The sequence below is a fragment of the Lampetra fluviatilis genome, chromosome 1 (assembly GCF_964198595.1).
Source record: "Lampetra fluviatilis chromosome 1, kcLamFluv1.1, whole genome shotgun sequence".
NCBI lineage: Eukaryota > Metazoa > Chordata > Hyperoartia > Petromyzontiformes > Petromyzontidae > Lampetra > Lampetra fluviatilis.
The window spans coordinates 4,554,405-4,572,387 of NC_136275.1; the positions used below are offsets into that span (position 1 = coordinate 4,554,405).

The 17,983-nt window shown below is 54.5% G+C and overlaps 1 protein-coding gene across 3 annotated transcripts in view; it reads left to right on the forward strand.

The window, feature by feature from the left end:
- The window catches only part of LOC144955399 (double-stranded RNA-specific editase 1-like), a 235,329-nt gene that overhangs the window by 141,663 nt on the left and 75,683 nt on the right, over positions 1–17,983 (forward strand). For all 3 annotated transcript variants that reach the window (XR_013641699.1, XM_078885652.1, XM_078885737.1), the window contains exons 2-4: positions 4,277–4,372; positions 8,356–10,424; positions 14,222–14,393. Coding sequence is in view for 2 of the 3 variants with exons in the window: in XM_078885652.1 (XP_078741778.1) it covers positions 4,277–4,372; positions 8,356–10,424; positions 14,222–14,393 (2,337 nt within the window). In the remaining variant the exon portion in view is untranslated. The remainder of the gene's footprint in view (positions 1–4,276; positions 4,373–8,355; positions 10,425–14,221; positions 14,394–17,983) is intronic.

A 17,983-nucleotide genomic window follows, 5' to 3' on the forward strand; every position in this document is an offset into this window, starting at 1 on the left:
GCCTGTCATTCGCTCTGTTGATAGCGGAGCGTGCAGGGACGGTTTCCGGGAATCATTCATTTCACGCCCACCCCACCCCCCGCCCGCCACCAATTACCCCCGGACCTTCTTTCTTTGAAATTTCCATCGTCAATGTTTGTGCTTCGTTTGATTACATTGTGACATTTTCTACAGCCCGGGATGTCCTTTATGCGAAATGTCAAGGCGTTGATATGTTAATGACATGTTAATTTGAATCGCATGTTAAGCTGACTGCTGAGGTTTTTTTTTTACCACTCTTGTTTTTGGAAAACTGGAAGCGCATTGCATTAAATGCGCGTGGGCTGTGTAAGCGCGCGCCGGCGGTAGGGGGGTTGGGTTAATTTTTAGGCAAATCAAGGGTCTTTTGACATTTTACTTCCCTTGATGAGACTATCTATGGGGGTGCGTACAGGGGTGGGGGGGGCGCGGTGGATTGGAGACGCGGGGAGGGGTGGGCGGCGGTGGCGGTTGGTGACACAGGAACAGGAGATAAGTGGACTCATTAGCGGTGGGGAATCGGGTGATGGGGACACGGGGACCGGAGACGCGGAGAGGGAGACACGGGGAGGGAGACGCGGGGAGGGAGACACGGGTGATGGAGACACGGGGACTTGAGACACGGGGAGGGAGACACGGGGAGGGAGACACGGGGAGGGAGACACGGGTGTTGGAGACACGGGGACTTGAGACACGGGGAGGGAGACACGGGGAGGGAGACACGGGGAGGGAGACACGGGTGTTGGAGACACGGGGAGGGAGACACGGGGACTTGAGACACGGGGAGGGAGACACGGGGAGGGAGACACGGGGACTTGAGACACGGGGAACAGGGGCATGGGTAGGGAGGCACGGGGAGGGAGACACGGGTGTTGGAGACACGGGGAGGGAGACGTGGAGGGAGACACGGGGAGGGAGACGCGGGGAGGGAGACACGGGTGTTGGAGACACGGGGACTTGAGACACGGGGAGGGAGACACGGGGAGGGAGACACGGGTGTTGGAGACACGGGGACTTGAGACACGGGGAGGGAGACACGGGGAGGGAGACACGGGTGTTGGAGACACGGGGAGGGAGACACGGGGACTTGAGACACGGGGAGGGAGACACGGGGAGGGAGACACGGGGACTTGAGACACGGGGAACAGGGGCATGGGTAGGGAGGCACGGGGAGGGAGACACGGGTGTTGGAGACACGGGGAGGGAGACGTGGAGGGAGACACGGGGAGGGAGACACGGGGGAGGGAGACACGGGGGAGGGAGACACGGGGACTTGAGACACGGGGAGGGAGACACGGGGAGGGAGACGCGGGGAGGGAGACACGGGTGTTGGAGACACGGGGACTTGAGACACGGGGAGGGAGACACGGGGAGGGAGACACGGGTGTTGGAGACACGGGGGCTTGAGACACGGGGAGGGAGACACGGGGAGGGAGACACGGGGAGGGAGACACGGGTGTTGGAGACACGGGGAGGGAGACACGGGGACTTGAGACACGGGGAGGGAGACACGGGGAGGGAGACACGGGGACTTGAGACACGGGGAGGGAGACACGGGGAGGGAGACACGGGGAGGGAGACACGGGGAGGGAGACACGGGTGTTGGAGACACGGGGAGGGAGACACGGGGACTTGAGACACGGGGAGGGAGACACGGGGAGGGAGACACGGGGACTTGAGACACGGGGAACAGGGGCATGGGTAGGGAGGCACGGGGAGGGAGACACGGGTGTTGGAGACACGGGGAGGGAGACACGGGGACTTGAGACACGGGGAGGGAGACACGGGGAGGGAGACACGGGGAGGGAGACACGGGTGTTGGAGACACGGGGAGGGAGACACGGGGACTTGAGACACGGGGAGGGAGGCACGGGGAGGGAGACACGGGGAGGGAGACACGGGGAGGGAGACACGGGGGAGGGAGACGCGGGGGAGGGAGACGCGGGGAGGGAGACACGGGGAGGGAGACACGGGGAGGGAGACACGGGGGAGGGAGACGCGGGGAGGGAGACACGGGGAGGGAGACACGGGGAGGGAGACACGGGTGTTGGAGACACGGGGAGGGAGACACGGGGACTTGAGACACGGGGAGGGAGACACGGGGAGGGAGACACGGGGACTTGAGACACGGGGAACAGGGGCATGGGTAGGGAGGCACGGGGAGGGAGACACGGGGAGGGAGACACGGGGAGGGAGACACGGGGGAGGGAGACACGGGGGAGGGAGACACGGGGGAGGGAGACGCGGGGAGGGAGACACGGGTGTTGGAGACACGGGGACTTGAGACACGGGGAGGGAGACACGGGTGTTGGAGACACGGGGACTTGAGACACGGGGAGGGAGACACGGGGAGAGAGACACGGGGAGAGAGACACGGGGAGAGAGACACGGGGAGAGAGACACGGGGAGAGAGACACGGGGAGAGAGACACGGGGAGAGAGACACGGGTGTTGGAGACACGGGGAGGGAGACACGGAGGGCGACACGGGGAGAGAGACACGGGGAGGGAGACACGGGTGTTGGAGACACGGGGAGGGAGACACGGAGGGCGACACGGGGAGAGAGACACGGGGAGAGAGACACGGGGAGAGAGACACGGGGAAGGAGACACGGGGAGGGAGACACGGGGAGAGAGACACGGGGAAGGAGACACGGGGAGAGAGACACGGGGAAGGAGACACGGGGAGGGAGACACGGGTGTTGGAGACACGGGGACTTGAGACACGGGGAGGGAGACACGGGGAGGGAGACACGGGGAGGGAGACACGGAGGGCGACACGGGGAGAGAGACACGGGGACTTGAGACACGGGGAGGGCGACACGGGGAGGGCGACACGGGGAGAGAGACACGGGGAGGGTGACACGGGGAGCGGAGACACGGGGACTTGAGACACGGGGAGGGCGACACGGGGAGAGAGACACGGGGAGGGTGACACGGGGAGAGAGACACGGGGACTTGAGACACGGGGAGGGCGACACGGGGAGGGCGACACGGGGAGGGAGACGCGGGGAGGGTGACACGGGGAGCGGAGACACGGGGACTTGAGACATAGGGAGCGGAGACACGGGGATTGGGTGTCCAAACTCCAAGCTCGAATGTCTTAGCGCTTAATTCGTGGTTGCATGAAGTGCTAACTATCGTTGCGTGTGTGAGCGCGTGTGCGTGTGAGCGCGTAGCCACTGTGCGCATTAGTGTCTTGCGCGTCGCACAATCTCGCCGATGGTTATTAATGGATTTCATTATAATTTACGGATCCCTTCAGTTGATTTCCGACTCTAATTAGGAGACGATTATATAAATAGACGCGGGGAACAGACAGCGCTGTCTGCGCAGCTCCAGAGCACCGGTTCGACACCCACTGCTCCTCCCTCCCTCCAACCTCTGCCCCCCACCCCCCCCCCCCCCTCTAATCCAGCTTATACCGATTGCGCAATCAGCGGCACGTCCCGCGAGAGATGGATCCTGGTGGAACTCCCGCCGTATTAAAGCGATGTATCGACCCTCTGTGCTCGGAAATTGCCCACGGAAGAGGACTGTGCAAAACTACGTCTGAGATCCCTTCTCATGGCCGTGTTCCATCCGTACGACTCGGTGTGTGACTCTCGTGGGTGAACGCGTCAACCAATAACGAATTGTCCGTTTGCACTGTGGGCAACGCGTTAAGACAGCGCATTATTCAATTAATAGGAAGAATTGAACCACACCGAGAACAAATATATATAAATAGATGATGGCTATTCGTGTGCGCGCGCGCGAATTCATGGGCGCGTTGGCTGAGACAATTAAAGTCGCTCCACTTGAGAACTCGGCTCGATCATTGCGCCCTCTCTACACTCTCCTCCACCGCCTCCTGCCTCTCGCTCTCTCGCTCTCTTTTTTACGATCAGAGGAAACAAGAAGACGCTCGGTGTGGTCGGCACTTTGCTTCGTTCATCATTTTTTTCAATGCTTTGTTTTATGTGCACCCCCCCACCCACCCCCTGTTTAAATGAAAGATGTCACGCTCTGATCTCCTCCTTCTTACCCTTTCCCTCTCTCTCTCTACCCCCGTCCCTCTCTCTACCCCCTCTCTCTCTCTACCCCCCGTCTCTCTACCCCTTCTCTCTCTACCCACCTCTCTCTCTACCCCACCTCTCTCTACCCCCCCGTCTCTCTACCCTTCTCTCTCTACCCCCTCTCTCTCTCTACCCCCTCTCTCTCTACCCCTCTCTACACCCCCTCTCTCTACCCCCTCTCCCTCCGGCATGCCCCCCACAGATCGCGCTCTCGCCCTGTTGCCCGCGAGGGGAGCCCCCCCCGCCTTCTGGCACGCGAGGTCGCACGAGCAGCAGCGACAGGAGGAGGACAACATGAGTGAGTGACCCACGCCGTGGTGTGTACACAGGGCCCATGAGTTAACCACATTGTGGTCTATACACAGGGCCCGTGAGTTAACCACATTGTGGTCTATACACAGGGCCCATGAGTTAACCACATTGTGGTCTATACACAGGGCCCGTGAGTTAACCACATTGTGGTCTATACACAGGGCCCGTGAGTTAACCACATTGTGGTCTATACACAGGGCCCGTGAGTTAACCACATTGTGGTCTATACACAGGGCCCGTGAGTTAACCACATTGTGGTCTATACACAGGGCCCGTGAGTTAACCACATTGTGGTCTATACACAGGGCCCGTGAGTTAACCACATTGTGGTCTATACACAGGGCCCATGAGTTAACCACATTGTGGTCTATACACAGGGCCCGTGAGTTAACCACATTGTGGTCTATACACAGGGCCCATGAGTTAACCACATTGTGGTCTATACACAGGGCCCATGAGTTAACCACATTGTGGTCTATACACAGGGCCCGTGAGTTAACCACATTGTGGTCTATACACAGGGCCCATGAGTTAACCACATTGTGGTCTATACACAGGGCCCGTGAGTTAACCACATTGTGGTCTATACACAGGGCCCATGAGTTAACCACATTGTGGTCTATACACAGGGCCCATGAGTTAACCACATTGTGGTCTATACACAGGGCCCGTGAGTTAACCACATTGTGGTCTATACACAGGGCCCATGAGTTAACCACATTGTGGTCTATACACAGGGCCCATGAGTTAACCACATTGTGGTCTATACACAGGGCCCGTGAGTTAACCACATTGTGGTCTATACACAGGGCCCATGAGTTAACCACATTGTGGTCTATACACAGGGCCCATGAGTTAACCACATTGTGGTCTATACACAGGGCCCGTGAGTTAACCACATTGTGGTCTATACACAGGGCCCATGAGTTAACCACATTGTGGTCTATACACAGGGCCCATGAGTTAACCACATTGTGGTCTATACACAGGGCCCATGAGTTAACCACATTGTGGTCTATACACAGGGCCCGTGAGTTAACCACATTGTGGTCTATACACAGGGCCCGTGAGTTAACCACATTGTGGTCTATACACAGGGCCCATGAGTTAACCACATTGTGGTCTATACACAGGGCCCATGAGTTAACCACATTGTGGTCTATACACAGGGCCCATGAGTTAACCACATTGTGGTCTATACACAGGGCCCATGAGTTAACCACATTGTGGTCTATACACAGGGCCCGTGAGTTAACCACATTGTGGTCTATACACAGGGCCCATGAGTTAACCACATTGTGGTCTATGCACAGGGCCCATGAGTTAACCACATTGTGGTCTATACACAGGGCCCATGAGTTAACCACATTGTGGTCTATACACAGGGCCCATGAGTTAACCACATTGTGGTCTATACACAGGGCCCATGAGTTAACCACATTGTGGTCTATACACAGGGCCCGTGAGTTAACCACATTGTGGTCTATACACAGGGCCCGTGAGTTAACCACATTGTGGTCTATACACAGGGCCCATGAGTTAACCACATTGTGGTCTATGCACAGGGCCCATGAGTTAACCACATTGTGGTCTATACACAGGGCCCATGAGTTAACCACATTGTGGTCTATACACAGGGCCCGTGAGTAAACCACACTGTGGTGTCTACACCGGGTGAATGAGCTAACTGTGTGGAGCGGCAGTGTAGCGGATAGCGCACTGCACTACGGGCCTGGTCTCCTGAGTTCGATTCCCGTCCACTGTCAACACCAGTGATGGGCATCTGAACCAGTCTTGGGCCTCCCCTAGGTCCACTGAGCCTCAAATGAGTACCTGGTGTGGTGTGTGAACACTGCCACTCGGGACAAAGGCGGCCGGGCTTGATGTTGGCCACCCACCTCAACCGTCGTCATAGGTGCTGCCTAGCAGCACTTTGATGTGTTCATATGTGTGTGTGTGTGCGCGAATGGAGCGAGCCTTCGACGCTTCACGTGACCTCAAAGTGCACCTGGCCTGGCACAGGCCCGTTACCGTCACTTAGTGGCGAATGGCGGGTACTGGCATTGGCACGTGTACGTATGTGTATGTATGTGTGTGAGACCAGGAAAGGCACCGGGCAGAGATGATCTCTCAAGCGAAATGCTGAGGGAGGGTGGCGTTTGTGCACACACTGCCCTACATGACATCATAGCAACAGTCTGGACCACTGGACGGTTGCCCTGGTAGTCCGCCTCTTTAAGAATGGGGACCGTACAGACTGTAAAAACTACAAGGACATCTCACTCCTCAGTGAATAATCCTTGCCGGGAAAGGTCCTGGCAAGGATTATTAAACATCGCCTTGCTAGGCACGCTGAAGAGATGCTTGTGGAGCCCCAATGTCATTTCAGGACAGGGCGGTCCTGCACAGATGCCATGTTTTCTGTCTGTCTGCTACAGCAGAGGTGTAGGGAATTCCCACAAGACCAACATCTCTGATTAATGGACCTAGTCAAGGCCTATGATACCATCAGTAGGCCTGGGCTCTGGGTTGTTCTTCGTGCTTTCGAAGTCCGTGACTCTCTGCTCACAATCATTAAGGACCTTAATGATGGTGAGTGGGCCCGGGTAAAACAATGTGGCCAGCAGTCAGAGCCATTCCCTGTTCACCTTGGTGTACGAAAGGGATGTCCTCTGGCTCCCACATGATTTAAAGCCTATTTCGACCATGTAGTTCGTGAAGCCTTCGATGGCTGTGCTGGAGGAATTTCCATCTGGTACAGATACAATGTAAGACTGATTGATTCCTGGGTGTTGTCAAGGGATGGCTCCCTATTGGTCAACCATGCTACGTGTGCCGATGATCTGGTAATTGCTGCTCACTCAGAGGAGGAGTTGGAGGCACTACTGCTGAACCTGGAGCGTGCCACTAAGAGGTGGGGCCTTACCATCAGCCCCACCAAAACTAAGCACTTGCCTGGGTATTTTGCACTATCAGACACTCAACCCCCATAACTCCCAATTGGTGATATTGGTGACGGGACAATTGTGGAGTGAGGGGAGAGAGGGGAGAGAGTGGAGAGAGTGGAGAGTTCCCCATACCTGGGCAGTGTGCTCATGACTGGCTCCGGTTTGACAGCAGAGGTCTCACTCTGAATCAGTCGAGCGGCATTATCTTTTCATCGGTTGCATAACGCTGTGTGCAAGCTACCTGGTCTATCACTACACACAAAGCTTCAGGTCTTCTTGGCCACAGTCATTCCCACCCTTCTCTACGCTTGCGAAATATGGACCCCGTCGAATGGAACACATTTGCGGTTAGAAACATTGGGGCTGGCCTGCTTATGACCCATCTTGGGTTTTAATCAGGCTGGTTTGTGTGAGGAGCTCATAAATCCTTGAAATATCTGGTGAGCTCCTTCGGCAGGCAAGGCTGTGTTGGCTGGGTCATGTTGCCTACATGCCCAGCTACCGCATGCCTAAACAGCTTTTGTTTGGCCGGATAGAGGCGGCTAGATGGGCGTGCAATGGGCTAGAGAAGAGATAGAGTACAAAAGGATGTGGAGCTGAGTGGACTTGCCTATGACTGGTACCAGCGGTGTCAAGATCAGCCTCTGTGGAAGAGGCTCATGAAGGACGTTGCTGGGCAGTTCGATGCAGTCGCCCTCCAACAACAACGGAGAGCAGAGGAGCGACGCTCACAACAACGAGCGGAGCACCAGGCGGCTAAATCATAGCAAGTTGGCACAGTAGGAGGCACAGGAGGTGCATCGGCCAGTCATCTCAGTCTGCCAACCCATGCCACCTGGTGGCTCTGCCCCGTGACCTCCTGCCGGCGGACGTTCAACACTTCACGTGGCCTCAACGTACACATAGCCTGGTACGGGCGCCGTGGTGACGTCACCGCCACTTAGTGGTGAATGGCGGTTGCTGTTGTACATGTACGTATGTATGTGTGTGTACGTTCACGTATGTGTTGTGCATCCCTCAGGTTCCGGCAGCGTGAAGGAAAACTGCCTCCTGTCTGACAGCGACGACTCCCAAGAGGCGGCCACGGCTCCCGTGCAGGGTCTCTCCCCCTCTGCGTCGGGGCCCGAAGTGGGTGGCCTGCGGGGCCCGGCTGGTGGGGGCCTCAAGCGGGCGCTGGAGGAGGAGAACGCGGGACGAGCCGCTCCGCGCTTCCGCCCTAAGAGGAGGCGCCGTGCGGGGGGCCTCTCCCTGATGGCCCTGCCCATGCCCTTTCCTCTGCACGCCGCATTCGTTCCGCCACCCCCCCACAACCAACACGCTCACCACCTCGCACCCACCACCACCACCAGCAGCAGCAGCAGCTACGGGGCAACACCGCTGCAGCCACCACCACAACCACCACATCCACTCGCACCGCCAACGCTGCTGCCGTCACAACCACCCCCGTCGCTGCTGCTGCTGCTGCCGCCTCCGCCGCCGCCGCCCAACAAGAACGCGCTGATGCAGCTCAATGAGTTGCGGCCGGGCCTGCAGTATCGCGTGGTGTCGCAGACGGGGCCCGTGCACGCGCCGCGCTTCACGCTCGCCGTGGACGTGAACGGCGACACCTTCGTGGGCGCGGGCCCCACGAAGCGCGAGGCGAAGGCTCGTGCGGCCGAGCGAGCGCTGCGCTCCTTCGTGCAGTTCCCCGACGCGTGGGAGGCGCACCGCGCCATGGGCCGAGCCGCCTCTGCGCTGCCCGCCAATGCTGACTTTGCCCGCGATGAGCAGGGGGAGCACGAGATGAGATTCGATGTCGCCGACTTCGCGTCTGAGCCAGGGGTCGCCGTCGGCGGCGGCGGTGGTTGCGGTGTTGGTGACCGTGCGGACGTGGGTGGAGGTGGCGGTGACTGCGTTGCTGGCGGTGTTGGTGACGGCATCAGAGGCGGTAACGGTGGCGTTGTTGGTGATAGCGGCAGTGTTCATGGCGGTATTGGCAGTACTAGTGGTGGTTTTGGTGTTGATGGTGATATCAATAACGGTGGTGGTAGTGGCGGCGGTGTTGCCGATTTCCCAGGAAGAGGAATCGCAGCGGCCGTGGCAGTTGTGTTATCCACCACCACCACCTGCTCCACCATCTCGACACAACCCATGGGCAGCAGCAGCAGCAGCAGCAGCAGTAGTCAAATACGATCGCTCAGCGCTCTGGGCCGCGTGGGTCTACATGGACACGACACGGGTTTTCAGAACCATCGACAACTCCAGGTTGACCACGAACAGGGGTCACCCTTGGCGCGTGGCTCACGCATGGAGCCCTCGCAGGGAAGCCCGGCCCCTCCCGAACCCTCCCCACTACGGCACCCCACTCTCACGCAGCTCACGCCGAGACTATCAGAATGGGCGCCTCGGACACTTGCGTGCCGGGCGCTGAAACACAACAACAACCGCGATAGCCACAACAACAACAACAACACCACAATCGACTCCAGCGTGCACTCTAGAACTTTAAAGGGCGAGTGCTGCTACTACAGCTGGAATGACTACAGATACAACATCAGCAGCAGCAACAACAGCAGCAGCGGCTACAGCAACAGCAGTCAAGCAGCGATCACAAAGAGAGCTCCTCTCGCGTTGGAAGCGGATGCGTCCGTCCCGCATGCGGTCGCATGGGCTCAGCGGACGCATTCCGGTGGCGGGGCTGCTCCAAGCGAGGATCCGCAGGCCCTGGAGAGCTACCAACCCCCCGGGGGGCCTCCACTGGGCGCGGTGGCCCTTTTCGACGCCTTCAGCCAGGTGCGCAACAATCCCGTGTGGGCCCTCGGCGCGCTGCATCCCGACGCGGCTTTCGGAGACATCGCGGGACCCCCCGGAGTGTTCGGGGCGGCTGGGCCGACGACGGCCGAGGGCGGCTCTCCTCGTGTGGTGGTGCAGGTGACCGTGGGCGGATGCTCCTTCAGGGGAGCGGCGCGGAGCAAGAGGGTGGCTCGGAGCCGCGCGGCCCAGGCCGCCCTGAGGGCGCTCTACGGGATAGGGGCCGCGTTTAGGCCGGCCCGACCACCGACCGTGGGCTCTCCGCAGGGCCTGGGCGAGAACCACGCGGTGCTCTCGCAGGTGAGTGTCGCCGCCACACGCGCTTGTGCTTGAGTCGTGAAGCGGAGGTAACACGTGGAGGCGCGCTGAATAGCCACGTGGTGGCACACTTCGCGGTCACGTGGTGGCCTTCTTCGCGGTCACGTGGTGGCACACTTCACGGTCACGTGGTGGCCTTCTTCGCGGTCACGTGGTGGCGCACTTCGCGGCCACGTGGTGGCCTTCGTCGCGGCCACGTGGTGGCGCACTTCACGGTCACGTGGTGGCCTACTTGACACCCACGTGGTCGTGTGCTTTGCAGCCACGTGGTCGTGCCCTTCGCAGGATAGAATTTTCAGATTGCCGTTGATGGTGATGAGGTTGATGATGGTCATCTTTATTCAGATGAGATAGAGTCGTCTTGAAAATGATTATGTAGCTAATGAGGTTCATGATAATGACCAGCGGGGAGACACTGGTGGTAGCGATATTAGCGGTGGCGCTTACGTGAAGGAGGATCATCACGATGGTGGTATTAATATCTGGATGGCTTATGTATGATTCAATACGTAGTTGATAATTATCTTATGTATTGTAGATCGATGTTGTATGAACAGCAATGTCTGTGAGACTAGAAAACGTCGTGGCTATGCTCAACGTGGGCGTGAGTGCCCATTTAGCGGAGCTGATGGGGGGGGGCGGGGGGTGAGGGGGGGACTAGGTGTGGGGAGAGGGGGCAGTATTTGTGTGCAATTTGAAACAATTACTCTGCGAGCATTGAAGTCGCTGATCTCGACGCGATGGCCTGGGGGATCGCGTGGCATGAAAGACATCACAGCCGCCCTCTCTGTTTACCCCCGTCTGGTGTCAGTTTTCCCCGGGTCGTGTTTTATTTGTAAAAATCAATAGCAGCAGCGGTTGGGTTTTTTTTGTATTTAAGATGTGAATATTATGCAGTGAGTGTGTCATACTTCGTGTAACGCAGTTGTCACGCCTATTCTGAGACCACAAATCAACAGCCCACTTCTTGTAATGAAAACATCCTCACGAACAAAATTATTTAGTTGAGGCAAACGATCCGGGCAATGGCCCTTCTTCAGACCAGAAAGAGGTGGCAGAGCTACAAAGATAATCCGGAGACCTCACTGCATAGCGCGATGTTCTGAAAACAACGTTGTGATGATCATGCTGACGATGGGATACGTGGCGGTGATTTTTTGAGAGGGGGGGGGGGGGAGGGTGGTGCCAGAGAAGTTTGCTGACTGACAATTCTGGAGGCATCCGTGAGAAGTGAGAAGAAAATAAAATCAGATGTGTGGGGTCACTTTCGGTGGTGCAGGTGGTGGACAAAACAGAGGCGTGACGTGACATGCAGTGAGTGACCGCATTGAGAAGAGCAGCGTGCTTTTCATGAACTTGACATCGAATCGTTGTCGAATTGACACACGAGCAATGTTTTTTTTCAATTTTATTTCCGCCCGAGAAATTGAGCAGCACACGCACATCCGTAAGGCCATCCAACAAGGCACGCGTGAACTGGTTTGGTATGACACCAGTGGCGTAGAAACTACATTGGCAGCTCAGGGGGTGCGGCAATCGGTCAGGTAGGGATTTGTCTCGCACGGTCGCACCTAGGCTATTGTATATCACGGCTTCTCTTGCCTACTCACATCATCGTTACGCTCACGGTCTCGAACATTTAACGCTGTATGGGGCGCTCCGTCTTCGCAAAATGCAGCCCATACAGCTCCGTAGAAGTGTCTTTGCAATATCACGTTATTTCTCTAGTAAAATTAAAATTCATCACGAAACGTAAATGAAAGTATTGTCGTAAAAATCTATTTGAATCGCTTTTAAAATAAGCGTTTGTTCTTTTACACTGTTGTTGAAAGCACATCACATGGTGGTTGTCAAGGGGGCCCCAACTTGTAGCTTTGGCCACCTCCTGCCCTCGCTCATTACGCGACTGCACAGCACGTGTGTCGGGCCCGCATTTCGCTCGCTGTGTGCGCCTGCGTGATGGGAATTACACAGCACATAATTGCCCTAATTAGGGTAAGGAACATTTTGAACGGCAAGGGGACTGTAGGGGGGAGTGAAAGAGACAAAGGTAATGAATGAATTCAAGTAAAAGAAGCCGATAAACTTTCAAGGTGAATGCAAGCAAGTTAACTATATAAAAAAGTCGTTAAAATGCACCAGCCTACCTTCTTCCCACTCCCAATTAGTTCCGGAAGGCCAGTGGACGTGTAAGTTACAGCGCACTTATTAAGGTTGGCACGACACACACTGGCGAGGTGGATTTTGTAAAGCCAGAACCGCACGTAGCTGACCGCCTTTGTCTCCCAAATGGCGATGTTGACCTCGACCCTGGGCATAAGTGAAAAAAGTACATATGAAAGTCTCGTCATTTACGCCCCCAAAGTTCTCACAGCGTTGGGGAGGCCCGTGTCCAGCAGCGCAGAGAAGAATGCCTGCACGTGTGTATCTTTTAGACATCTCCTTTACCAGTGGCAAAATATAGTAGTAGGTTTTAACCCTTTAAACTGGTACAAAACTGACACCTTTATACAAGGCATCATGTTTGCAATAACCACAACACAAGCAGTCAAAATGCAAACAAAAAGAAACAACTCTTCCTTCTTTGGTTCTTTCGGTTAAGTCACGTCTAAAGATAAAATAATAAATTAAATAATATCTTTAGACGTGACTTAACCGAAAGAACCAAAGAATAATTCCTGCAGTCACGAAAGCTCCAAAATTAAGATAGAAACAACTCTGATAATGATATGCACTGTCCTTGAAGTTGATTGGTTCCACACCCGAGACAGCTTTTCTTAGAGCCTAGTCTCCATTGGTGTTGGACCGCATTGGGTTGCTCCGCCATGCACGTGTGTATGTATGCCTTTCGACTATTTGGCCGCTTCCATTTCCAGGTGATAAGCCACTTTGTCGATCTGTCATTGGTAGCCAGGTAGATTCTGAAAAAGAGATATTTTGCTCAGTGGGTCTTAACTGGTAAGATTAAAAACATTCGTTTGGTTTCAGTTTAGTATGTTGAACTTATTTCGCAGCGTACGTAGTCAACCGAGACACGCACGGGAGACACGGCGAGATAGACATGGAGAGACACGGTCGTAAACTATAGAGACGGACCGGGTAGACAGTAATCGCTCACCCCACGCGTGTGCGCGCATTAATTCTGGGGCGATTAAGGTGCACGAAGGTTCTGTCACACGCTTGGCATGACCCTCTTGAAATACAGCCGTGAGACTCAGCGAGGCTTTCCTGAGCAAACAAGCGGACCGATGATGATGATGATCATCATCGTAACTAATCTCCTCATCGTCTTTGGAGCACTGTTGAGTTTTGAGACGGTGATGATGACATTGGTTCTGAATCCGCGTGGTCAATTTGGAATTCGCGCGATGCCTCGGCCACGGTTGGCCCTTGTCGAGTCGCCAAAAAGATCCACGTGTTACGTAGCCAAGGGGGGTGGGGGGGATGGGGGGGGGTATGGGTGTTATGAATCAAGGGACAGCAACATGGAAAGTCAGCCGACCCTCAATCAGGGTCGTTGAAAACTTTTCGCAGGCCTGGGGAATAATTTCAGATGAGGACCAGGTGGGGGGGGGGGGGGGTCCATTCTGATAATTCCCGAGATCAAATGTCCGGGTAAAACTGCCCCCCCCACCCAACCGCTACCCCACATCTATGACCTCTCCCCCCCCCCCCACACTCAATTGCACCCCCCCCCCCCACCCCCGGCCACCCACCTACACGAGCGTTTTCCCTGCCGCCACTGATCCCTCGTGGGCGTTCGGCGGTGTTCGCTGCAGGGACTCGCGGACCGCGTGGCGCGCCTCGTGCTCGATAAGTTCGCGGAGCTGGCGGGAGGACGAGGAGGAGGAGATGGAGGAGGAGGAGATGGAGGAGCCGCGGCGCGTGGCGGGGTGGCCGCCGCGCTCCTTGAGCGGCGCAAGGTGCTGGCCGGGATGGTGTTGACCCGCGGTGAGGCCCGCTGCGGGAGTGTGTGTGGTGGCGGGTGAGATGTATGCGTCTGTGTGTGTGTGATGTGTGTGTGTGTGATGTGTGATGTGTGTAAAACTTGCGTGTGTGTGATGCGTGTGTGAGATGTGTGTAAGGTCTGCGTGTGATGTGTGTAAAACGTGTGTGTGTGTGTGTGTGATGCGTGTGTGTGCTGTGTGTGGTGTGTGTAAAACTTGTGTGTGTGTGATGCGTGTGTGTGATGTGTGTAAGGTCTGTGTGTGATGTGTGTAAAACTTGTGTGTGTGATGTGTGTGTGTGATGTGTGTAAGGTCTGTGTGTAAAACTTGTGTGTGTGTGATGCGTGTGTGTGATGTGTGTAAGGTCTGTGTGTGATGTGTGTAAAACTTGTGTGTGTGTGTTGTGTGTGTGTGATGTGTGTAAGATCTGTGTGTGATGCGTGTAAAACTTGTGTGTGTGTGTGTGATGCGTGTGTGTGATGTGTGTAAGGTCTGTGTGTGATGTGTGTAAAACTTGTGTGTGTGTGTTGTGTGTGTGTGATGTGTGTAAGATCTGTGTGTGATGCGTGTAAAACTTGTGTGTGTGTGTGTGATGCGTGTGTGTGATGTGTGTAAGGTCTGTGTGTGATGTGTGTAAAACTTGTGTGTGTGTGATGCGTGTGTGTGATGTGTGTAAGGTCTGTGTGTGATGTGTGTGAAACTTGTGTGTGTGTGTGATGCGTGTGTGTGATGCGTGTGTGTGCTGTGTGTGATGTGTGTAAAACTTGTGTGTGTGTGTGATGCGTGTGTGTGATGTGTGTAAGGTCTGTGTGTGATGTGTGTAAAACTTGTGTGTGTGTGTGATGCGTGTGTGTGACGTGTGTAAGGTCTATGTGTGATGTGTGTAAACGTGTGTGTGTGTGTGATGCCTGTGTGTGATGTGTGTAAGGTTAATATGAGACGTGTGTGTGTGAGAGATGTGTGTGTGTGTGTGTTTGATGCGTGTGTCTGATGCGTGTGTGTGATGTGTGTGAGATGTGTGTGTGATGTGTGTGAGATGTGTGTGTGTGTGATGTGTGTAAGTTAGGTGTGTAATGTGTGTAAAATGTATATGAGACATGTGTGTGAGATGTGTGTGTGTGTGTGTGATGTGTGTGAGATGTGTGTGTGTGATTTATGAGATGTGCGTGTGCGATTTATGAGATGTGTGTGTGTGTGTAAGATGTGTATGTGATGTGGCGTCATCTGGTCCAACACCAATGGAGACTAGGCTCTAAGAAAAGCTGTCTCGGGTGTGGACCAATCAACTTCAAGGACAGTGCATATCATTATCAGAGTTGTTTCTTTTTGTTTGCATTTTGACTGCTTGTGTTGTGGTTATTGCAAACATGATGCCTTGTATAAAGGTGTCCGTTTTTGTACCAGTTGAAAGGGTAAAAACCTATTACTATATGTAATATGTGTGTAAGATGTGTGTCTGAGAGTGGCGAATATCCGAACCGGTCCAAGCCTGACTTGTTTTACGCGCCGCAAGAGACCAAGGCGGCAGCGCGTGGTTCTGACTACACCAACTCTGTGTGTGCCTTGCCAGTGTTAATAGGTGCTTGCTAACAGCAATTGTCATAACAGTCTATTAAAGGCTGAATGTGGAGTATTTGTATCGATGTATATGTGTTTGAAACATCTACATTCCTTCCGTGATTGTAAAGTCCTCGTTGACCTTGCCGAACCACCAACTCGCTTGGGAACCCGGTTTCACAAAGGGCCAATTGAAACCCGAATTTGAAGGCCGGATCTCAGCGGTGTCTGACACGGACATCTATGAACCAATCACATCAGCTGTCCACCCTCCTACACATTCATAATCAACGTGCGTTCAGAGTATTTGGCTGCTATAACATCTCCACGTGATAGGCCACTTCGTTCAGCTTTCATTTGTGACCAGGTCGCTTCTGAAAAAGAGCTCAATTGCTTAGTGTGGGCCTGAGCTGATTAAAAAATATATAGTTTTTGCGTTCATAATCAACTTTTTGGGTTTAGATCGCGTTATTTATAAATGTGTCGTAACCCTCCACCACCCGACACGGCCAATCAGTAAAAAAGTGTCACGTTGACAAAAGACAAATAGTTCACTGCTTTAGCCCACCGGTGTGTTGAAGCGTGAAACCACAACATTTACAATTTGAGTACGACGTTTCGCTGGTAATTGCATCCAGCATCATCGGGCAATTCGCCAGACTGATTGGCCGTGTCGGGTGGTGGAGGGTTACGACACATTTATAAATAACGCGATCTAAACCCAAAAACGTTGATTATGAATAATATTGGTCGCGAAAGCCTACGTGTTAAACTGAGTTTTTGCGTTTTTGTATAGTTTCGATTGGAACAACACTCACATAGATGTCCCATCCCATTGCGGTTATGAGAGAAAAAAGAGAGAGAGAGAGCGAGACGAGAGAAGCCCCGAGCTGAGCAGAACAGAAAGAAATAGTTTTCTCTTGGCGGACGCTGTTGAGCAAAGTAGTAATTGTCTTTCACAAGATGAATTAATAAAATGATGAATTGAGCCGGCGTTTGCTTTTTAAAGCTCTGCGACTTCTAAAGTAATGTCAGCCGGCGAGGTTTAATAATATAATTTATTTTGGTCAGAAAGACAGAGGGGTGGGGAGGCACGGGGAGGGAGAGAGAGGGGGGGGGGACACGGGATGAGAGAGAGGAGCGATCATTGATTGCTCGGGTTTAATGGATGAGTATTAGCGGAGATGTAGGGGGCGCATTGATGGAGAGCAAGGGGGGGGGGGCGATGCGGAGGGTGGGTGGCAGATGGGTGCAGCCGCCACCATCACTCAGCGGCCTCATAGCTTCTCACCTACCCACCCAACCCCCCTCTCCTTGAAAGCAAAAAAAATGATATACAAGGCCAAAAACTATAATAATTTCTGCCAATCACATGATCTTGTCCGCATGGCAAAAACCAGGCAACTCTTTTAATTTCCTCGCGTAATTGCGGCGAATTGAAGCGGCGCGCCCCCTCCCCTCCCCCCGGAAACCGCCCCGTCTCCTCCTCCTTCTTCAGGATGGAGGGGGAGAAAAGGGGGGGGCCCTCAGAGTCGTGACATGAAGCTCATTTCAGATGGCGCCGCACATTTAATTTTTCTTCTCGCATCCCAGGCGCGCGCGCGCTCACTCGCTCATTATCAGCCACCTAAAAGATTGCGCTCGAGGCTTTGATATCTCGCACGCGGGGGCCGGGCGGTGCGGGGGAGATTTAGAAGAAAATGGAACCACGAGAAATTATTATAATTACATAATATATTGGCTGTGCTTAATGCGCGCATCTGTGCTGCGAGCCCGAGTCAAATTTTCGGATTCATTTGATTGATATTTTGAATGCATTATATTTGTGTAGTGCAGACCCAGACTTGGAGGCAACACATTTATTTAACTCCAACACACGGGGTAACTTTCCCCTTAACAGAACAACAACCTATGGTGGTGACCACCAGGCTAGCTACACTAGTTACCACGTGACTGGTATAGTTAGCCACGTGGTGACCACCAGGCTAGCTACACTAGTTACCACGTGACTGATGTAGCTAGCCACGTGGTGACCAC